Here is a 23,742-nt window from a genome sequence, read left to right as displayed (position 1 = left end):
AGGTCGAGTGAAGGCTCATGCATAGAGGAGAATTTACATAAGTGCGAGTCAAAGTTATTCCCTTCATCACTTTTTTATCACGCACCCATGTTGTTCTAAAATTTCAATGGAAACTTTCACCGATATGAACGGGAGCAGGGTGTTTGACAAAAATCCTTGGTAGTGTGCATAAATAAGTTGGTGCAGGCGTATTTTTTAGTATTAAGACAATTGTCATTGCCCCATTATTCGCCAAGTTTGGTGACCAATAGGAGCATCCAAACAAAGAATGAACCAACATCCAAGACAACCCCGAAATTATCCTTTTGAAACAAAAATCCTTTCAGGCATCACGAGTTCACTGTAACAAATTGAGATCCTGATCTCCCACTCCGGAGCTTAGAAATTGAGCAATCTTGACCGTTTAGAAGAGAGAGATATGTAGCTGTTGGAGAGAGAGATTGTGTCTAAGGTGGGCTAGTGGGACAGAATAATGAAAACCGTAAAACTTAAATTAAACAGTGCAGATTGTTCGGTCCATCGGTTCTGGAGTATGAGATCTGGAGAGGATCTCAATCCACTATATCATACTAATCAATATTCTCCCTCCAACCCCCAAATGACAACCAAAACATATTAAAACATAAAGTAATGTGCAAGAAGCAGCAAAAAGAACTTCCCCGTGACTCACAATACTGCCAATTCTCACTCACGGACTCCAGAACTTGTGGCTCCAAAAACTCCTCTCACTCTATAAATCGCATGAGTGCGAGTGAGCTCTCATTACAAAACAGTCTGCAAAACGTTTCTTTCAGAACTTTGACGATAATCATGGGTGGAAACTACAAGTTGGTGGTTGTTTTGGTGGTGGCACTGGTTGTGTTGCTTAAAGGGTCGACAGTGTCGAGCTTGTGCAACATGACCGACGAAGGTATCGCCGATTGCAAGCCATCGGTTACGAAGACGAATCCAACTCCGCCAACTCCTGAGTGTTGTGAGGCTCTCAAAGGAGCTGACTTGAAATGCTTGTGTGGTTACAAGAACTCGTTTCTGTTGCCTTCTCTCGGTATTGACCCCGCTCTTGCCATGGCTCTACCGGCTAAGTGCAACCTCACCCCTCCTAACGATTGCTAATCAAGCTTCTCTTTGAAAGCTCAAGGGGCCATATTTAAGCATTGTTTTGAATCGTGTTCGTGTCGTGCCATGTGGTGATTTGGTTAAGCTTGTGCCATGCTGCTGCTTCTTTTTTTTTTCTTTCTTGTGGTATCAGTACGTGTAATGAATTTTAATATCATGTCTGGTCTCAATCGTTTAAGACAATGAATATGAAGTCATCACATTCCTAAGTTTGTGCACGTTTCGATTGTAAGTTTCGTATTGCATAAAGACTAAGGCTTAAGATATCTGACTACAATGTGAAGGATATAGATTAGGTTGGTATAAAGTTAGGAAGAGGCTACATTCTACATTCATGCCTATCTAATCCAGGTAATAATAGACTGCAACATTTGTCGTATAATCCCGTAAGAAGATAGATAGATACAAAACTTCACGAAATAGAGACAATATGAATTAATACATGTAGGGGAGTTTCTCTCTAACAAAAACGATACATAACAAATGAAAATCAAATTTAAAGAATATCAAAAAAAAAAAAAACCCAAATCATTATTCATGTGGATCATTATTATCTAGTCATTACATTCTGAAACAAAGAAACAACTTCTTATTAAACACCTTTTACTTTTTCTCAAAATTATTACAGGTATTACTTGATTTCAACAGTTAGATCCTACAGTTATTGTATGACCACACCCAGGGTTTATCCTTTTAACCAAGGTATTCTTTCGAACTATAGGCTAACCCTAGTCAAACCAGGTTGATTATATATATTCTTCAACGCAGGCACTTTTGGAATGGATTCGAGAAAAGTTATACAAATCCCGGTTTAGTATTGGCCACGAATGAGGTGTTGGTCACTGCTTGTGCCCTTTTTGCCATTTACACAAGGCTACACTAGAACAAAATGATCGTAGACCACACTCGACAGACAACGGAATGTGTCAAAAATTGGATCCCTTGTTGATAGTTCAGAGCAGCAAAGTGTTGAAGGGAGAGAATAACGTTAGGATTCTCTTTCCCTCTAGGGTTAGATTTCCTAGTTATTTTATACTAATACCCCTTGTACGATAAGTTAGGTTGCTTGGAAACCACGGCATATGCTTGTATACAACTAACAAACTGGCATCCTGTTCCAAAGAACTATGTTTTTATACAACTTACAATACAAAGGATATCGGTGTCTTGATACTACTAAAAATCGGATCTATACTTCTCAGCATGTGATGTTTGATGAATCATGCTTTCCTTTTCTCGGGCGACACCTTCATACTCTGCCTCTCAGTGTGTCCCTCTTACATTGAGCCTGCCTTTTCTTCACCAGCCTTGACTCCAGTTCCCACCCACTTCGGTGCCTCCAGCGCCCATAAACCCAGTGGCTCCCGCATAGGGTCCCAATGCAAGCCCACCGCCTCCTGTAGCCCATTTACCTGCTGGGCTTTCTACGGTACCGAGCTCACTGACTCTAGTGATCTCTCCCCTGCTACCTTCCCCTCCCGAGAAGCCCGCTCATGTTCCCACTATACCCAGTCACCCCTTGGTTTCTCTTGTCCTAAGCATCAAACAGATGGCACAGTACGCTACCTTTTAACTCATGTTCTTTCTACTTCACTGACCGCTCCCTCGGACTCGGAGCCTACTTGTTTTACGCAGGTTGTTCATGTCCCAGAATGGCGAGAGCTAATGACAGATGAGTTCAATGCTCTCCTTAAGAAATCAGACATGATCCTTGGCTACTCCACTTCCTTGTACACTACCTGTACAAGGCCCGTCCTGTGGCCTAAGGCTATCATCAACAACAAGGGTTTCACTATGATGACACCTTTAGTCCAATCGTCAAACTAGCCACTATTCGCATGTTCTTAGTCTGGTTCTTCATCATGGTTGGTCTCTTCGTCAACTTGATGTTAATAATGCTTTTGTTTTCATGGGTTTCTTAATGAAGATGGTTATATGGCACATGCCCCTATCTTTATTGATCATTGATGTCCTCGTGTTTGTAAGCTTCATAAGGCTATATGTCTTAAATTTCAGGTAGACGGGTCATGGATCTACTCCAAGAACATCGATACTGTGTCCCCACTTAGCCACCTGCTCAATCTGTCAGGTGTAAGGTTTTAATACAAAAGTCGGGGCTCACCCATTCACGCGGGGTCAAAGGGGACCTATCCGTTCCTGTGGATGTACGGGCATGTCCCCTGGTTCTGATACCATCTTAAATTTTAGGTAGACAGGCTCACTCCAACAATAACAATAATGTCCCCACTTGGCCACCTGCTCAATCCGTTAGGTGTGGGATTTTAATACAAAAGGCTTCAGTATTAGTTCAAGTGGGGTAATTCCATTTAAAGGACTTGTTCTCAAGCCTTCTGGCCGATGTGGGATAGATGAATTCTAACAATATATGCCTCAAGCAAGCTCCTCGAGCTTGGTTTCATCGCTTCAGTTCGTTTATTCTTCGCAATGGTTTGTTCAAAGTAGAGCACTCATCGCCTGGACTATACCTTGGTTTTATTACTATGTGTTGGTTTGGATAAATCCGGGAGCTCTATCTATTTTTATTGGTCTTCTTTCCAAGGAATTTGAAATTAAAGATATTGGTTCTCTGCCCTATATTTGGGACTCGAAGTGCGCCAATCACCACTGGTTTTCATCTTTCTCAGACAAAATTATGGATCTACCCAAATGCACTAATCTGATTGCTTGCAAGTCGTGCTCTACTCCAATCGCCGCCCGCACTAATCTATCTAACCATGATGAGTCCCTAGTTTCTGCTCTTTTCGAGTTTCGTCACTTCCTTGGCTCTCTGCAATAACTCATGATGACTCGTCCTGACATTGCCTTTGCCGTCAATCACATTGCTCACTTCATGCCTAAGTCGTGTACTACTCATCTTATTGCCGTCAAACGCTTTCTTCGATATGTGAAAGGGTCCTTGGAGCTCGGCGTTTGGTTTTGACGTTCATGAAGGCCTGCTGTGTTACGATTGCAATACTTCCAACAAACTTCAAAACTATACTAACTTCCATAACTAAATTGTTAACTAAATATTGCTATAAATTCAAGGATAAGCTGAGAATATTGGAATAATTGAGGGATAGTTTGAAGACAAGACAAGCAGATAATTAAATAAAAATGGTATTAAAATTGCCTTTCTTTGGGTTATGTTTTTGTTTAATTTTAGAATTACTTTCACTTTGCAGTTACTAGCAAGGTGCACTAACAAAGAAATAGCACATTATTAGATTTCGCTTTCTCAAGGAAAAAAGAAGGAAGTCTAAATAACATTAGCTACAATTTTACTTGAAATGATTACCACAATAAAAAACCAACCACCACGACTATAAATTGGGAGTGAGATTCTCTCCTCTTCAAATTCCTATGCTTTCAAATTAACTACTATTTGAACAATCACAATTAAGCTATTTCAACATCTTATAAACTTTTTATAAAAATAAAGAGGAAAGTTTTAGGAAAAGCTGAGTGGGGGAGGGAATTTGGAGGTGAAAAAATCATCCTGTATAATATTGAATCCATGGCTCAACTATCGAGAGAATCCGTAAAGGAAAATTTTATTTGAACCCATTAATCTCTTTCTACACCCAACTTATTATCTTCACCCATATTGTTTTTTTATTAAAGAATTAATCTCTCTTTAAACCCAAATTTATTACCAAAACTACCATCTCAAACTCAATTCAAAATGTTAATTTATATTTACACCTATTACCTTTATAAAATAACATCGTAATTGAATTTTTAAACAAAAAAAAAGAAAAAAAAAGAGGCATCCTTGGCCCACCCCCTCTTCCCACTAGCATTTCCATAGTTATTTTTTTTCCTTCTGCTACCAAACCCAAACATTTGCCTTTTTTATTTCTACTAATGTACATAAGCAACAAATCAAACAATTCATTCCTTTATATTTATCAACAAGCAAGGAAGTTTATAATCTAAGAATATTGATAAGAAGTTTTTCCTTAGAATTTACCAATTGCAGAAAGTTTAATAAACCATTCAACATTGATGAAAAAAAAACCCAAATACTCATCTTTTAAACTTTTAAAAAATTGAAATCAAACGAACAAAATATTCATAAATTGAGTTATACCTTAGTTGGAGGATTCAAAACTTCAAAATCACCATCCATCAATAACAAAAAAGTTTGTTTTTCTCTACAATACCTATTAGGATTTTAGCTAGACTTAACGTAGGATAAACAAGAAGTAATGGTAGGGTTTAATTGGTTTATTGATAAATTTGAGTTTTATTATTAATTTCATTTTGTACTTAATAGTAATTATGCAATAGGGTAAAATAGATAATTAACAATTTAAATTTAAGTTGGGTGTAGAAAGAGATTACATAGGTTCAAATAAAATTTCCCATCCATAAATGGATTGTATTGAAAGAAAAGGGATCCCCTTCAGATCTCTTCCTTCAAAGCTCAAGGATTAAGTGATCTGGACCTTTAAGATTTGATCCAATGACAAAAAATTATTATAGCTTTTAAAAATTTTTACTAACTTATTTGTTTAGCCGTTAGATAAAATTTCAATGATCCGAATTCTTTGATTCCAGGCTTCGGTTGCACAGATCCGGAGAGGATCTGCGTTCCCCTTCCACCACCCTAAACCTAAACTTGGAGCCACTCCTTTTCTCTAAAAACTGCACCACCCCCAATTCGAAACGAAAGCGACAAAATCTCTCTCCTTTAGTCAAATCCATATCCAGACTCTCAAAATGTCGAAACTACCCCACCCATTGCTAAATTCTCTTAACAAGTACCAATGTCTAAGAAGGTAAATTTCTACATGCAAGAGCTACCCGAGTAGCTAAAACGAAAGAAAAATACTGAGCATAAAAATAAAAGTGAAGAACCATCATCGGAATAACTACAAACTGATTTAATACTTAAAATCCAACCACATAACAATGGTCAATTAAAGTCATACAGCTGATAATTCCACATTTCGTTCAGCAAAATATTAAGGTTAAAAGTACGATTAGCCTAATCCCAAACCAATTGAAATAACTGAATCAGACGGTCCAGAAAGGGTCTAACCATTTGATTAAAATCTAAAGCGAAAGAGATCATGTGGTGGCGGGGCGACATGGAATTAGACGGTAACCGGGGCTTCAGGGACAGCGGCCTTCTTCTCAACGGGAGTGACAAAGAACCAGCAAATGCCGAATGGATCCTTAATCTGAGCCCAACGCTGCTCGTCGCCAAAGAAAGCACCACCGGTTTTGATCTCTCCAACCGCTGCAGCTCCCGCCTGGACGACCTTGGACACCGCCGCATCGACGTCCGCAACAGTAAGTAGCAGATTAACGCCTTGCTTAAAACCACCGTCAGCTAGAACTCTGTTAAAACAAGGAAAATTTATCACAACCCAACGCCTGACAGATTAACTCATGACTTAAATTGCAGATTATTGTTAGATCTAACAATAATAACAAGTATTTCAAAGTAAACTTGAAAAATAACAGAGAAAGAGAATGAAACGTACTCGCCGTCGCCGGAGTCGACCACCGAGGCAGACTCAGTCACAAGGAAGGTGAGGGACCCAAGCTTGAGCTTCGCATTGTAGATGTACGGACGCTCCTGGTCGGCCTTGCGCTTGAGATCAGTCTCACGCTCAAGCTCCACGGCGCCCAGGACGGCCACGTAGAACTTGATGGCATCTTCGCCATTGGGTGCCTTGATCGAGAGACGAGGATGGCACTCCGTCACAGTGATAAGGGACACGGGTGCGACCTTCTCCGCGGCCTCACCGTTCTGGACCTTTTGCTCCGCCATTGAATCTCAAAGAGTGGAAAATTTTGAGAAAGAACACAGGAAACCCTTGGAGAGAGAGGAAGAAGATGAAGAAAACAGTAGACTAAACGGCGTGGGGTTTGGGCATGGCGTGGGATAGGTGATTTATAGAAGCGGGGAAGCGGAACCGTTTGGATGGGGGTATAACGGGAAGTTAAGACTGTTAATGTATTTCAGTTGCCCTTGAATTTGAGAGGAATTACGAATGATGCCATTCGCGTGTCGAGCATTCATGGTAAGTTGTTACAGTGGCCAGTGTGCCAGTTTTTGCTTTTATGTGTTTTGGACCGTTGGATTAGGATATTTACCATCTCTGTCTGTTCAGTTTCTGCCTTGCGCTAAAATAAATAAAAACAAAAAAATATATATATAATAAAATAATGGTTCACTCCTGACTCCACGGAGAAAATCCGTACCTTCTATGCTTTCCTGCCTGTTTATCTTTTGGGTTTGAAGAAAGAAATAGAAAACGACAGACAAAACTGTGCGTATCTACGTTATTTTATCAAAAAGCCTGCGTTCTATGTCAATGTATAATGGGGATGCATACATGTGGTACACCGTAGATCATATGTACCGGGTGAGATAAATCTAGGACCAACGTTCATGTATTGTTTCAATCTCATCTCTTGATATAAATTTTAATGTTGAATGATTATGAATCATTAATCATCGAATGACCAAGAAAACAAAATGTTGTCAAATAATGTCAATTTTAACACAAATTTTTTGGGGTAATTTTATTAACATCCCACAATTTTATGAATACACCCCATAATTTTAATTTTTTCAGTTAAATTTTCGTTTTTACCATGATGAATTAAATTCTAAATCCACCTCATTTATGCCTGCTGCCAACCACCACAGTGTCTCGGCAAAAAATCTCAACCACTCGCCATGCTATCCCAATCACCAGAGTGTCTGGGAAAAAACAACCCCTTTTTTTTTTAGCAGTGGCGCTGGGATGACAGTTTTCAAGTTCACAAGGGATTGAATGTGGCTTCAGTCCATTTTTGCAATCCAAATGGCGCTTCTACTATGGCTGCTAAACAAGACAATATCGAGATTTTGATTTGAGGTTGTCATATATTTTCGAAATTAGGATTCAGTCAGTCAGCAGTTACGTTGTTTGCTAACGAAATAAGCCTAAACATGGGGATGGGGTGGCTTCAGAAAAATGGAGGACAAAGTTGGAATTTTAGAGGCACGTTTTAGATGTTGGGTGTATTCATAAAGATGTGGCGTGTTAATAAAACAACCCATTTTTTGTTGTTGGAATAATAAAAAAAAAAGCAAATAAAAAAAAGCCATAACCGCTTAATTTTTTTTTTTTAAAAAGAGGACAACTGGTGGCAATCAACGGTTATCCACCATTTCCGAAGACAGGAAGACTCACAGAGGCATTTTTGGGACCTTCCCATTTTTTATATTTTGGAAGCCGAAATCTGCATCCTTACCACTGAACTAATTTTATTTTTCGTCCTAACACCTAATTTTGTTTACAATATTTGTAGTGTTATCGTGTGTTCATTATTTTTCAAAGTAAAGTTGTTTGATTTAAAAATATTCGGCGGCTTTTGTCAATTGGGCTACTATCTATGATTGATCAAACTAATTGGACTGCAACTAGGCCCCATATGGAAGCCCATTAGTAAGTGTCCATTCGTTTACCATCAACGCACTATTTTATTTCTAAAACAGTTAATATTTAGAAAACATGATCGGTGTGGTGTTAAGATGTATGCAAGAAGAGGTTCGTGTAGTTATTGTCAATCCCATAAATAATTATATGAGTTTCTTAACAATTTGCATATTTCTTTTGGCATGATAATAATCATATATATTTAGTTACATGCCACCCAATATCCTAGGATTTTGGTACGAAAAGAATCAAAATATTCATATATATACTAATTCAGTAATATCGTTGGATGTATGTTAGGTCAATTGGACATAGTGATTTGCAAACTGATTCATTTTGCATCATGCTTTTGTTATGAGAAAGCTATATATTTTGTGGCTTTTATGATGAATTCCATATATTTTATCTAATTTTGGGACATCTCACAGACCAAATGGGTCCTCGGTTGTATTAGCAGCACATAATCTGTTGAATCAATTCTTTGTCTTTTCTCTCTTTTAGAGCCTTCAGCGATCTTCAATCTCAAATAATATTATCTACACTAAGAATACAAGCCCTTGTACTAATGTGTGTAATCAACAGATTCAACACCGTTTGTTGGTGTCTCAAATACCCACAAACAATCCAATAACTTGTGAATGACAAATTATAAAAGCCTCCGACTTTCATCAGTGTGCAAAGAAGAATGTCCTACGTATAGCATATTTTCTTCTAGTGTTAACTCGGCCTAAGCACCTTATCTTGTTTACGTATTTGTCGTGTTATTGTGTGTGCACAATTTTTTTTTTTCCAAGGTATCGTTGATTGGTTTAAGAATGAGAAGATCCGATATGTATCAATGACTAAGAGTTACTCGCTTCAGCATGTTTGACTGCCCCGAAATAGAAATATAATGCGACCGGATGGTGTTGGGATTGTCATGCAAATGATTTTCTAAAAAGACACTCATACCCAAATAAAATAGACATTTATGGTTCGTTTGGTGTGTAAGATTGGTTTAACTTAGATAAGTCACTAGACTCAATGAATATTGAATAAAAAATATAAAAGTCAACTTGCACATTTTGTTCAAGTGAAGGTACAAGATGGAGAAATCATGAAGAAACGTGTTCCTCTCAATCGCTATAATTTATTTTCTTCATGATTTATCCATCTTCTCTCTTCACTTTGACAAAATATGTAAGTTCAGAATCTATTCTCATTGAACATTCATTGAATCTAGTGAGTTATCAAAGACAAACCAATAATGGACAACAAACGAAGCTCTAATTGTTAGGGTGATGAACAACACCTCATTTTACCTTACATAAAATCTCAACAACTATTAAACAATTGAAATAGTGGGTAGGAGGTAAAATGGGGTATGAAAATCACAACTCTAATTGTTATTTTGATCCAATTACATGCAAATAATGGAGAGTGCTACAAAATTGGTATTTACATAAGAAATGCCACACTATTGCTATGATATTTCTTTATGTCTTTGAAGAACTTTTTTCTGTTACAAAGAGACTTGTAACTCAGTTCAAAGTGTTTACTTTTTAAAAAAAAAATATGTGGCTCAATTTTTTATTTTTTCACACAGTGATATATTTACACTATGTGGTGGAGAATAAATTAGTTTTCAACTCGTAACAAATATAAATATCACTAAACTATAGTACTAAGTGACTTCTTCATTGAGAGATGATGAAAAAAAATTGTTTTGTTTTTTAATTAAACGTAGTTTTCATCCCATTTTGTCACCCACCAGACAGAATATAAAATTATTAAATGTTAACAAACTTTGATATCAATAAGCCGTCTTAGCTCAGCCGGTAGAGCGCACGGCTTTTAACCGTGTGGTCGTGGGTTCGATTCCCACAGACGGCGACCCCGCTAATCTTTTACTATTCTTTATCACCTTCGGCCGGAAAACACAAAAACCCAGCAGCAGCACCAAAATGTTTCCGGGTTTTTCATACTCAGCTGCACAATCTCTCTCCCCCTTTTCTCTCTCCAACCTCTTTTTCCTCCCACTACGGCAAATTTCCCCAATGTCAGCTTCAGCCAAAGCAACCGAATAAGAAGCGGTGGCGCGGCACCTATGAGGTGGGCGGCGGATACCCGGATGAAGGATTGGGCGTGAAAGGCAAGAACGGAACTGCTCGACAGCAAGGCAGCCCAAAATTGGAGCCTGTTGGTTAATTTTTCGAAGTTGGATTCGTTTGCTCTTATCTCTTTTTGCTCTCTGTTTCGAAATCGCGAGCTGACTGATTGTTCAATATTTGTTATCTTACACGTTCCATCTGGTGGTGCATGTTTTCTGGTTCCTTTGATTGGCACTACTAACTAGGTTCTTTAATATCATGCGCTAAGAATGTTCAACGATGAATTTTCTTTTTGTGGGACGGGGGCAGGATAGAAAGGGAAACCTAAGTACTTTTGTTGTATGATATTATTCATGGCTGCAACTAGACCTAACAATTTAAAAATATCATAGTACATTAAAAAATTTATAATAATTCATTTACAAATGTGAAAAATGTTAAAAAAAAAATGAAAACGTTCATAATCGTAGTTTCTATGCTTTGAAAATAGGTACGTAGTTGTTTGAATTTTTAAAACCCTACAAACCCTCATAAATAGTATTTTAGGAGAGTTTAAAATAAATAAAAATTCATAATAATTAGTGTTAGGTGGCCGCTAGACGTTAGGCGATGGCCAGCCGCTAGAATTAACTCATAATCGGGAGGAAAATCGGAAAAGACATTAGGCGGGCGCCGAGGCGGTCAACTGGGTGGCCTAGGCGATCAGGGAATTTCAAATTTTTCCGGGTGCAGATTGGCTGTATTATGCACTTTATGAATTTCAGCTTTTGTGTTCAAGCGAAGAGGAAGAAGATGAGGAAAAAATTTTCATTGTGACGGGGAACATAAATGGTACACCACGTGTTTTAATAGAAGTGGTGATAAATTTTATTTTTTAAGTTACTAACTTTTTAGCACACATATCTCATCATTTGCATAATAACACGTGGCATACCACCCCATATACAGATCATATTGAAAAATCTCTCTAAGAGAAGACGAGTTTCTCTCCCTTCCTTTCTCACCCACGTAACCACTCTCAAACCATTTTAATTAATTTTTCTTTAATTTCTGTCCAATCAATTTTGGACATCTAGCATCAAGTTGTATGATTTTTCCAAAAAGCATATGCTCTCTGACCCTAGCATCAAATTACTATTGAGTTTTCTCATAAAAAAAAGGGTCTATCATGCTTAATATTGGTGCGGCGCCCCATGTTTATGCGTTGCGATTTTCCGCTTTGCTTTCTACACACCCACGTATTTGACACATTTATTTCTCTTTATATTCAATATAAATTAATATGCTTGTTAAAAAATATTTCGTAAATTATTACGGATTTTTAATTATTTGAAAATTTATCTCATAAATTCACTAAAATGATAAAGATATATAATAAATTTACGTAAAACTTTGAACATGATATCAACGATCTAAATCGTTCATATTTCTGCATTTGCTTATAGATCATGTTTTCAAAAAAGAAAATCTAAAAATTTGAATTTGGTAAGAAGAATGTAACATAAATGTAAACAACAATCAAAGATTAAATTTAAATCTATGTTTTATGGGATTATAGTGACAGACTTCGGAGTTGACCACTTCACAAAAGTTTTAGAGTTTGTCATCTATATTTTTCCCACTTCTACATTAATTAAAAACTATTAAAAAAAACGTTATACAATAATAGCCATAGGATTTATTGGCAAGGTTCTAACTTTTGACAAAAGCTCAACAACCTTGAAAAAAAAACTTCTTTCATTTTGCATATCCTTGAACATTTGATATTTCGTAGTAATGTACAAATGTTTTTCATTAGACTCTTATTTTGGGTATGTAATACTTGAAAGAAAAGTGTTTTTTATGTTTTGAACATGTAAAGACACGACAGATGGCAAATTCCCAACTATTATAATCCACGGACATAGAAACAAGGCCTGAGGAGCCCATCCAGTCAAAGGGTCAACGTTCCCGTGGTTTTGCACGATTTCATTTTTGGGCATTTCGTTCTCATGGTTATTTTATTCGGTAAATGGGAAGAGGATATAATGTATAATTTTATTCACGGCCACAATGTGGATCATTATTTTATTATTTTAGCGGAAAGTTACGAAAATTTTGAACAGACAAAGATGGTTAATATCTTAATATAATGATCTAGACACACAAAACAAAGATACCATTGCAAATAATCCCATGACTGCACGACACGAGAGTGGCATAATTCATAATATGATCTCAAATTTGTGGCCAACGATTAAGCCTCATGCTTCCATAAATCATGAACCCCATGCGAAATCCTAGACCTAGCCTTTTGCATTTTCGTCATGGTCTCTATGCTCTCTATCTTCTTCCTCTCCTACCTCATGTCAAAACCCAAACCATACCTAGCTTGCTTCAATGGCGGCCGAGTCCCCAGTGACTATCACTGAGTGCTATCCTAGTTTCTAGATCCAAACACCCAACCTCGAGGATGCTGTCAACTTTTACAAGCGGGTCTCTGGTGCCGATGAGCTCAAGCGCATGCAAAAGCCTGACCCAAGTAGATCACATCGACAAAGAAGGTCTTGTATGGTCTACGGTTCAGGCTTTGGCATGCGCTCAAGCTCTTTTGCATTGAGATCCGCTTGAAAAAGTCGACATCATCCTCGAGCTTGAGTGTTTGGATCTAGGCACGAGGATAGCACTCAGTAATAGTCATACAGAGCTCGACCACGATTGAAGCTAGCTAGTTATGGTCTGGGTTTTGGCGTGGGGTAGGTGAGGAGAAGAAGACACAAAAATACAAAAGGCTGGATCTGAGATTTCGCATGGAGGATACGTGATTTATGGAAGCAGAAGGCTTAATCATTGTCCACGAATTTGAGATCATATTACGAATTGTGCCACTCTCGTCTCGCACAATCGTAGGGATATTTGCAGTGGTGTATTTGTTGTGTGTGTCTGGACCGTTGAATTCGGTTTTTTATCGTTTCTGTTTGTTCAAATTTTTCGCGATCTTACGCTAAAATAAATAAATAAAACAAAAACGATATTTTGAGAATAAAGTAATACGCCAAATTAAATAAACAAAAGGGTAATGCTATGAAAATTAAATTTGTAGATAAAAATTTAGAAACTAAAGGACATAAAAGTTGATAATTGATTTATTACTTAAACATTGATAAACGTGCTCATTCTTATTGAAGACACATGATTTAGTTTGTAATAAACCAATATGAATGAACACGTTTAACAACATTTAAATAATAAATCAATCGTCAACTTCCATATCTTTTAATTTCCAAATTTTTATCTACAAATTTAGTTTTTCTAGTATTATCCTAAACAAAACATAAAAGATATTTTAAGAGTAAAATAATGGTGCACGTTGTGGCAGTGAATAAAATCCGTACATTTTATCCACTTTAGAACAAAATGCCCAAAAATGAAATCGTAGAAAACCACGAAACTATTAACCCTTTGACCGAATGGGCTTCTCGGAATTTCTTTGCTTTCTATGTCCATGTATTATAACAATTGGGAATTACCGATTTTGTAATGTGTCATGTCTTAACGTGTTCATTCACAAGTTTTACCATGAGGATTTTGGATAAAAATCTAAAAATTTCAAGCTTAAAAAGACTTAAAAAAAAACAAATAAATAAAGAAATAGTAGTAACAGAAAAATGGTAGGTTTCACTAATATTTATGTGCTAGAAATGATAAGAAAACAGTAAATAATATGAACAAACATTAACATACGCTACAAATCAAACATAGGTTTATCTAACAATAAAGACAAGTATTTCAAAGTAAACTTGAAAAATAACAGAGAGAGAATGAAACGTACTCGCAGTCGCCAGAAGCAACAACCGAGTCAGACTCAATCACAAGGAAGGTGAAAGGAAAAGTTTGAGAAAGGAGGACACAGGAAACCCTTGGAGAGAGAGGAAGAAGGGGAAGAAAGCAGCATATGGCATGGAATTTGGATTTGGCGTGGGGTTGGTGATTTAGAGTAAGTCCACCCCTAAGGACTTTGTGCCAGCACCCAGCGCATTTATCCACTCAAGTGAACAGTAATAGACTCCATTAAACAGTAATAGGCCAAAGCATCTCCACCCCTAACCAAAAATAGCCTAGTCCATTTTATTAAAATATTATTTTATTATTATAAAATAATAATTTTATTTTTAATTTCTGAATTTATAAAAAATAAAATAATAATAATAATAATAATATCTAAAATTTATTAAAAAGTTTATGTATTTTTTAAAAGTGAATTCTTAATTTTTTGGGGGAAAAAACGTGGACCGTTGATCTGTGATCGGACGGTCCAGTTTAAAAGTGAAATTCAATTTTTTTTTACTGTTGAAAATCCAATGGTCTAGAATACTAGCCGTTGGAAATTCAACGGCTGAAAGTGGGCCACGTCCCCGAGCCCGGGTTGTGGTCTGAGTGCGCCTGCGCGCGGGCCCCGCCGCCTGATTTCTTGTCTCCTACTCACGCCCACGCGCCAGTGCAAAAAAACAAACAGGCCAGTCCCTTGGTCAGTAAAAAATGGGCTGGGCTAGAGACTGGCATGGGCTGGGTGCCAGTCAATTGGGTCGGCTGGAGCAAATTCACTGGGTCCTGGCCTATTTTTTCGGCTGGGTGCTGGGCAAAAAGTCCTCCAGTGGACTTGCTCTTATAGAAGCGGGAAGGGGAACCGTTTGGATGGGGGTACAACGGGAATTAAGATAGTAATTGGATACAGTGTTCAAAGTGCCAGTTTTAATTTTTATTTGTTTTGAACCGTTGGATTAAGATAATTGTCATCTCCGTCTGTTTGGTTGCTCTGATCTTACGTTAAAATAAAGAAATACAACAAACAAAACGATAATAAAATAAATAATGGTCCTGTCCATGGTGAAAATCCACACGTTCTATTCCTGCCTATTTATCATTTGGATTTGAAGAAAACAAAAAAAGACCTTGATCGACAATACCAGGTGTATTTTGATTATTTTATTATGTTCAGTGACCCTTTGACCAAAAGTTTCCTCGTGCTTTTCTTTTTTCACTTACAAAAAACTAAAAACATTATCAAATAAACCCATGAAATAAATTCAAAAGACGAATGATCATGTAATGTTTCAAACTCATATGTTGATATAAACTTTAATGTTGAGTGATTGTGAGTCATCGATCATTGAATGACCAAGAAAACAAAAAATTGTCAAATAATATCAATTTTAACACAATTTAATTGACCGCAACAATATTTAATAAACTCAGCCTAACACCTTATATTATTTACAATATTTGTCGTGTTATCGTGTTTATTTTGCAAGGTATAGTTGTTTGGTTCAAGAATGTAAAGACTAAACGTGCATTAATGACATACTACCATCTACTTGGATATGGATAACCGTTAAAAAAGTAGTTAGGGAAACCAAATTTTTTAAACTAAATTTGTAAACTAAATAATGTGGTTGTAGTTGATTGAATTATTAATTAAGTGTCGATTAACGTGCTTGTTTTTTATTTGTGACACATCATTTTATTTGTAATTTGGTTTAAATTTTTTTATCTTCCTAATATTACTCCCGCCAAAAACATGTCCCTAGCATTACTCCCTCCAAAAACATCATTGAGTCGAATAAGTTATTCAAGACAACCAAATTCTAAACAACAAACGAGGTCTTATTTGTTATTTTCACACACTAATATTCCTTTCTGTTTTTTCAAAAATTGCTTTTGTTTTGTGTTGCAATCAAACCATTTAAAAAATGAAGTTTTAACAAAACACTCTCTGTATTGTTCACTTTTAACGAAAAACCATATTTTTAGCTTTAACTGGCACTATTCACTATACCTTTAAAAAGAGCTTTTCGTTAAAAAAGAAGTTTTTTTGAACTTTTCATTAGTTTTAAAAAAAAAAAACAAAAAACAATGTTGTTGTGCAGTGTTGTTTATTAATTGATTTTGATCCCATTTTGATTTTCCAAGTGGGTTTATTAGTTTTAGCAGAGTATTGATTTTGATCCCATGTTTTCATTGTCTTAGTTTTACCCCCACTCCAAAATCCAAAATCTCTCAACTACCCTTGAAACCCCAAGAACATCTCTGCCGTTGATCCTTAAATTAAAACCATCATCGGCATCGACGGCAAGAACACTGCCCTACAAAGCAAGGGCAGGTGGACTCTGGAAATGCCCGTGAAAAGACTCAGAGAGTGGGGCCCTGACCCCTCACCCACCGCTGACTCCCGGGTACAGTCACAGTGTTTGATTTTTGAATTTCTGAGACTTCGTGGCTCAGGTTTCACACTTTTTTTTTTCTTTTCTATTAATTTTTTTTATATAATTTTACAATTTTTTGGAATAAAAATAATAAGAACATCTTCAAAAGAGATGTCAAAAAATAAATATCAAATGTTAATTGATGGCTGATGTGACAATGTCAAATTTTCTCTTTTTCTAACCGATATGTTTCTTTGTTATAAATGATATTTGTAGGACTCATCTAAAAAAAAATCAATTAAAATACATTTTTCAAGATCTATAATTAGGGATTTGGATCCTCTCCTGAGCTAATGGAGAGGATCCAAATCCTATAATTAGTGCATTAATAGGATCCACATAATAAAATAATTTAAAAAAAAATTGATATCACATTTTTTCATATGTCAAATTTGACATATGAAAACTCATATATCAATCCACATAGAATTGACATATCGATTGAGGCTCACTTCTATTTTCAAATTTGATTACATAAAATTATACCTAAGATTTGACATCCTTGATGATTTAAACTCGCTGTCGCTACTTGGAATCACTGTCGACGACGCTGTCCATTCCCTCGAGTCCTCTTCCGCCTTTGCTGCATATGCAACCCAACCCAGCAAAAAGTGGACCAAAAAATTATGTGTGCAGTATTTTATAAATACGTGTTAGCCAATGTCCAAAGCCACAGAACGATCACACTTTATTTAAGTGCAAAAGTTTTAGTTTCGACATAAGGTCGGTTTGGTTTCAACTTTCAATATAGAGTGATGGGTGAGATCATCAAAGTTGAGACAGAGAGAGATTGAGTTTTCATTTTGACGAAGACTCTTGTTAACGAATATTTAACAATATCAATTGTAGCTATATGAGGTAGATTTTTGTGCTCGAATATTGGTTATGTCCCTTGCTGGGTCCTAACCCTTATATATTTAATAAAGAAAGCCCAATAAGTATCATTAACACCTCTATTACGCATGACATAACGTCATCTCCAACCGAAAGTTAGTCAAAAGACTCGTTTTAGCACTCTGACCTTCTAATATATTAATATTTTAATGAACAATACAGGATCATATTTGCCTCCATCTCCAATCGAGGGTCATAGGGCTCGTTTTAGCCATATCACAAAAAACCGTTTCCAACCGAGGGCCAAACATAATCTATTATTTAAAAACTACAACTTAAATTCAAATTCAAATCCAACGGCTAAGTACTGTAAAAAAACTACAACATAATTTATTATTTAAAAACAACAACTTAAATTAAATTCAAATTTTGTAAAATAGAAGTTATAGGAAAAAAATATAAAATTTAGAAAAAATATAAAACAAATTTTGTAAAATAGAAGTTATAGGAAGTTATAGGAAAAAAATTGTGTAAAAAACAAAATTCAAAAATAACGGCTAGCTGATGTCAGCTAGCCGTTGCATTTGAAATTTGGCCTAGAATTCTTGTCGGTTATATCCGATAGGAATGCTAGAATTTCTGGCCTAGGCCGGGGCTGACTGACTGGATTGGGCCAGCCCTCTGGCCCTTTCAGATTCTGTGAGGCCCATGAGCCCTCTAGCCTAGCCCTCGGTTGGAGACAGTTTTCGGGCTATTTTCGGCCCTCTAACCCTCTGGACCCTTGGGTTGGAGATGACCTAATATGATAGATATTCATTAGTTATTGTCATACTTCAGCGTTAAATAATCTGAGATAATGTTCAAATATTACTACCTTGTGTTTTTAATCAACTAGGGCTCCTAAATAGATGTAATGTACGGATTATATTCACGGCCACAGCGTGAACAATGATTTTATTCTTAAAGTGTCTTTTATGTTTTGTTTATCTATTTTAGCGTAAAGTAGGTCGTGAAAAATCTGAACAGATATAATCTTAATCCACCGGTCCAAACATACACAACAAAGAGAATTTGTAGAGCTAAATTTTGTGTGACAAAAGATCAAATTCACATGAGAAATTGTGAAGGTTTGATCCCTGCAAACCTAATCCTAATCCTAATCCTAGTCCATGTTTGTTATTTAAGCCCATGTTTGCCCAATCCCAATCCTAGTCCGTCAATCAAACATGGCCTACGTGCTAATAGTGGAAGAATAAGCAAACCCTAATAAGTGGAAACAGAACCGGGATTGGATTCTCCCTCCCAAACTATTTAATAGGAATTAGGTTTGCGTCTGCTAATCTACTAAACCCTAAACCCGACTATTTGTCTTTCAAGTGCTCCAATCAAACTTGATGATGACGATGGCTCGTAGCAGCAAAGGAAATTCTTTTACCATGGTTGACTGGTCGAGTCTTCCTCAAGAACTTGTTATTTTTATCGCCAGCCGGATTGCTTTAATGGAGGATTTCGTTGTGTTTGGTGCAGTGTGTAAATCATGGAGATGGGCCGCGACCAAGGAAAACTTTACCAGTCGATTAACGCATCAAGTGCCATTCCTCATGCTCCCCAACCCAAAGGCAGATGATGCCTTTCGCGAGTTCTACAGCTTGACAAAAGATAAGATTCACAAACTCAATCTGCCAGAAGCCAAGGGAAAAGTATGTTGTTCGTCTCTAGGATGGCTCATCACTTCACGCGATTTAGAGTTTCGTTTGTTACATCCTTTGGATCATGCCCATATTAAGTTGCCGAAACTTAATTTTTCGCCTCCAACCATGTCATACTTTCATTGGGTAAAGAAATTTGTCCTATCATCAAGTCCTTCGTGGACATCAGATTATACAATCATGGTTCTTTATGACGGGAACAGCTTGACATTTTGCAAACCAGGACAAGATAAATGTTGGACGAGGATAGTTTTAGAGGTACATCCAGTGGATATTACGTACTATAAGGGACGATTTTATGCTGTGACCTATGGCGGCATGGTTTTGGTTTGCGACACGGAAGATCCTAAGCAACCAAAGACAAGAGTTGTTGTTCCAGAGATACCGATTGTGGTTAAACATCATTCTCCTGATAAAAAAATATATGTGGTGGAATCGGCAGGGGACTTGTTAGTGGTTTTCTCAGTCCAAGAAATGGATAATTTCCCTATCCAAAGACCATACCATACAACCATTCGCGAATGGCTTCGCTCTAGCCAAAAAGAATACCGAACAACCCATCGCCAATTTAAGGTTTTTAAGGTGCCGTTGAGCGGTGGCAGTTGGCGGTTAGACTCGGAGGTAAAGAAGTTGGGGAATAGAAGCTTATTTGTGGGTGATAATAATTCTTCGTTCTCTGTTGAGGCCTCAACCTACTTGGGATGCAAGGCTAATTGCATATACTATTATTCATACACATTTCGCGAGGTGGACCGTGCGGGTCTCTCACCTTTAAATGGGAATATAGAGATGGGTGTTTTTAATATGGAGGATGGTAGTACTGAGCAACACTTCGGCTCCCCTAACTTTGCTCTGGAGAAAACAAACTTCCCAAGTGCTGGAACACCCTGTGCATGGATCCAACCCAGTTTCTAGATGGACATGTCATGCTTGTCTTTTTCTTTTGGAGAAATTAGGTTCACATCATTCTTTTTGCTACTCTATTAATTAAAATCCTATTTATTTTTAATTTTTGATCAAGGTCATTGGGTATAATAACATCATTAATTATTTGAATAATAAAATATTTTTATTTTTAAATATATTCCTTTAGTGTTAAAAATGTTACAATTAGTATATAAGAAAACTAATGAAAAAGACTTGAAAACTTTGAGTTTTAACGATAAAGACAAAATAAAGGGTAAAGTGAATAGTACTAAGTTTGACTTTTTAGTGTAAAAATGTGGTTTTTCATTAAAGTGAACAGTACCACGGGCTTTTCGTTAAAACTCCCATTTTTTTTTTCATTTTTAATTTGTACCCATATACTAGTTTCTTTTTGTGCCCATATTTTTAAAAGTTTTATTTGTGTTTATGCCCATATGTATACGTGACATTGTATATTTAATCAATGATAGAAAAATTACATATGGTATATTTATGTTTTATGCCTAAACTTTGTATTATATATTTATATTTTTAGTTTGTTCCCACTTTTAATTTGCAACGTTTTTTTAAATTTGCAGTATTTTCTTTTAGTTTTATTTTGTACCCATGTATTAATTTCTTTTAGCGCCTATATTTTTTAAAAATTCATTTGTACTCATAATTTTTTTAATCTTTTACCCTAATTTATTTATAATGTACCCATTCTTCTTTATTAATGTACCACTTTGTTATATGTGAAATGTACCAATTTTTTTAACACTATGGATACATTCTTTTGCCATTTATTATTTCTTATTTTTACATAGTTTTTAGGGAACTTTAACAAAAAGCACCCGGTACTGTTCACTTTAACGAAGAATCACATTTTTACACTAAAAAGTCAATCCTGGTACTATTCACTTTACCCTTTATTTTGTCCTTATCATTAAAACTCAAAGTTTTTAAGTCATTTTCATTAGTTTTCCTTCGTTTTTATCCATTTATTTAATCAAAATGTTTGAATTTTTTTTATTGTAACCGTTTCTAATAGTATTATAATGAGAGATTTTAAATTTATAGGATTATAAATCTCATAAAATATCAAACAATTAATGTCAAAACTATAAAACTATAAATATTAATTGTAATATAATGATGTGTACAAAGTCAAGGGACTTTGATCAAACTTTGAATACCATTAAGGTTTTAGTCAAAGAATGTTAAAGATTAAAGACCGCATCCAAAGTATCCCTTTTCTTTTTTAGCATTCTAGTTTTTATTTTTTGTTTTTGCTATTTGTTCAATTGATCGTCTTCTTTTTGCTTGTTTTTATGTGGTTGCAACAATTGTTGGATTTGTATTTTTCAACAAAACTACATCTGTAACGTGAAAGAAAAATGACTAGAATACAATTGAAATTACACGAAAAAAATTAAGAAAATTCAGTGAAAATTTAAACCACAAACATACATGCATAAAAACCACTTTGGTAAATATCAATGCGCTACTAACAAAGTTTTTCATATCATGTTAATGTAATAAAAATTTTAAATACAACAACGAGAAGTTTACTAGCATCAATCGTTCATGCGCATAATTATTTTAAAACAAAAACATAATTGATTCGGCAACTTCTCTTCATTTTAGCTACCTGCAACTAGGCCCAATACAGAAGCCCACTAGGGAGTGTATATTTAAAGAAAATTAATGAAAATGACTTGAAAATACGGGGATTCGTTAAAGTTGCATTTCTTTTTAGAAACTTTAACGAAAAACTCCCGGTACTGTTCATTTTAACGAAAAACCATATTTTTATACTAAAAAATCAATTCTAATACTATTTACTTTACCTTTTATTTTGTCATTATCGATAAATCTTAAAGTTTTCAATCCTTTTTCAATAGTTTGCTTTTCTTTTAACCTCAACGCACTTTTGTATCTCCTGCCCAACAAGAAGATGAAGCGGCAGACGCTGCGGTGTTGTGGCACCTATGAGGTGGGCGGTGGATACCCAGATGAGGTATTGGGCGTGAAAGGCAAGAACGGAACTGCCCGAGAGCTAGGCAGCTCAGAATTGGAGAATGCCGAGTATAAAGCTCTTCTCAGAGGGGGTGAGCAGGTCATTTCCGTTCTTGAAGAGATGATCGTACTTGTAAGACCTAGTTTGGGAGTGAGGTGCTTAAAAAAAAAGCACCCATGAAAAAAAGCTGTGAGGGTTTTAGGTGTTTGGTAAACTGAAAAAAAATGGCTTATTTTGAAAGCTGCTGTGAGAATAAGCTGAAATCAAAGGAAAAAGCTGAAGCTGCTATTTGTAGCTTTGGAAAATTGGTTTTTTTTTCAAAGCACACGGAGCTATAGTGCTTCTTTAATGAAAATACCCATTATTAGACTGCTTTTTTTTTTTTTTCCAAAAGCACTTTTACAAAAAAGTTTACCAAACACTCTGCTGATTTATTTCACAGCCGCTTATTCTCACAGCACAACCGCTTATTCTCACAACAGCTTTTTTTCAAAGCACAGCAATACCAAACCAGCCCTAAGTCTATCTCTCTCCCTCTCTCTTTCTGTACATTGATTGCTCAGAAACTGGTAGAGAAGGAATGAAATGGTATAACACTTAATTCATATGATTTGCATCATCACGATGATAATATATTACCATGTAATAACCACCCAGCTGGCGAAATTTTCCGGAAATTGGATTCTGCAGCTATTTACTATCTGGAAGCTGCTTGCATTCGTTTTGAAATTGGTTTTGCGAAAATTGGATTATGCAGCTGTTTATCTCTTTGTGCTCTTTTTTATGGTAGGTACACCAAAAACTAGTTTCCCACTTCCATTTCACCTTTACATATACCCTAACTTTAATGTGGATTTGGACTACCCTCATGGAACTGAGCGATGAGCACACACTGCCCTTTCAATTTTATCAAGTTATATATATCACCACATTCTATTATTTCTCTACTTTTATGTCACTTGGGGAAAAAATATAATCAGAAGATTTCCCCTTCTTTGGGGCTTTCTTCTGTCATATGGTTTATTTGGGATTTGTTGGAACTCCTTAATGTTTTTAACTTACAAACACTGTATATGTAATGATATTCAGTGGCACTGGCCTTGGTCTTTTCATGCTTTTATGCATTATTATTTTCTTCAAGTTTGAATCTCCACTTCCTCTCATTTAGTAATTTGGAGCTAATATAAAAATGAGTTTTAACGAAAAGCCTATGGTACTGTTTATTTTAATAAAAAATCACATTTTTACACTAAAAAGTCAAACATGTTACTATTCACTTTACCCTTTATTTTATACTTATCATTAAAATTCAAAGTTTTCAAGTCATTTTCATTAATTTTCCTAATATAAAAGGCCTATTTTCATCTTTCGGAGACACTG

The 23,742-nt window shown here is 35.9% G+C and overlaps 3 protein-coding genes and 1 non-coding gene across 4 annotated transcripts; 3 read left to right on the top strand and 1 right to left on the bottom strand.

The window, feature by feature from the left end:
• Nucleotides 1-810: 810 nt before the first annotated feature.
• On the top strand, nt 811-1,113 carry LOC139196189 (putative lipid-transfer protein DIR1). The gene has a single exon (XM_070821856.1). It carries the CDS (start codon nt 811-813, stop codon nt 1,111-1,113), a length of 303 nt encoding a protein of 100 aa, XP_070677957.1.
• A 4,871-nt stretch (nt 1,114-5,984) lies between these two features.
• LOC103433323 (uncharacterized protein At5g48480) lies at nt 5,985-7,196 on the bottom strand. Its single transcript, XM_008371569.4, has 2 exons — nt 6,612-7,196; nt 5,985-6,465 (listed from the first exon to the last, which is right to left on the bottom strand). Exons 1-2 carry the CDS (start codon nt 6,899-6,901, stop codon nt 6,219-6,221), a joined length of 537 nt encoding a protein of 178 aa, XP_008369791.1. The 5' UTR covers nt 6,902-7,196; the 3' UTR covers nt 5,985-6,218.
• A 3,164-nt stretch (nt 7,197-10,360) lies between these two features.
• TRNAK-UUU (transfer RNA lysine (anticodon UUU)) lies at nt 10,361-10,433 on the top strand. Its single transcript has one exon. It is a non-coding gene; the product is annotated as a tRNA-Lys (tRNA).
• An 8,697-nt stretch (nt 10,434-19,130) lies between these two features.
• LOC139196188 (F-box protein At2g26160-like) lies at nt 19,131-20,351 on the top strand. Its single transcript, XM_070821855.1, has one exon. The coding sequence runs from the start codon at nt 19,131-19,133 to the stop codon at nt 20,349-20,351; it is 1,221 nt and encodes a 406-aa protein (XP_070677956.1).
• Nucleotides 20,352-23,742: the final 3,391 nt, after the last annotated feature.

This window comes from Malus domestica, chromosome 05 (assembly GCF_042453785.1).
Source record: "Malus domestica chromosome 05, GDT2T_hap1".
Taxonomy (NCBI): domain Eukaryota; kingdom Viridiplantae; phylum Streptophyta; class Magnoliopsida; order Rosales; family Rosaceae; genus Malus; species Malus domestica.
Note: the sequence above shows the minus strand (reverse complement) of the source record. Positions and strands in the feature narration are given on the sequence as shown.

What these genes read in the sequence shown, in the direction of transcription:
- LOC139196189 (XM_070821856.1), top strand. Translation starts at nt 811, where the DNA reads ATGGGTGGAAACTACAAGTTGGTGGTTGTTTTGGTGGTGGCACTGGTT.
- LOC103433323 (XM_008371569.4), bottom strand. Translation starts at nt 6,901, where the DNA reads ATGGCGGAGCAAAAGGTCCAGAACGGTGAGGCCGCGGAGAAGGTCGCA. An exon ending in GTCGACTCCGGCGACGGCGA is followed by an intron (nt 6,466 to 6,611) that starts GTACGTTTCATT and finishes TTGTTTTAACAG; the next exon opens with AGTTCTAGCTGACGGTGGTT.
- LOC139196188 (XM_070821855.1), top strand. Translation starts at nt 19,131, where the DNA reads ATGGCTCGTAGCAGCAAAGGAAATTCTTTTACCATGGTTGACTGGTCG.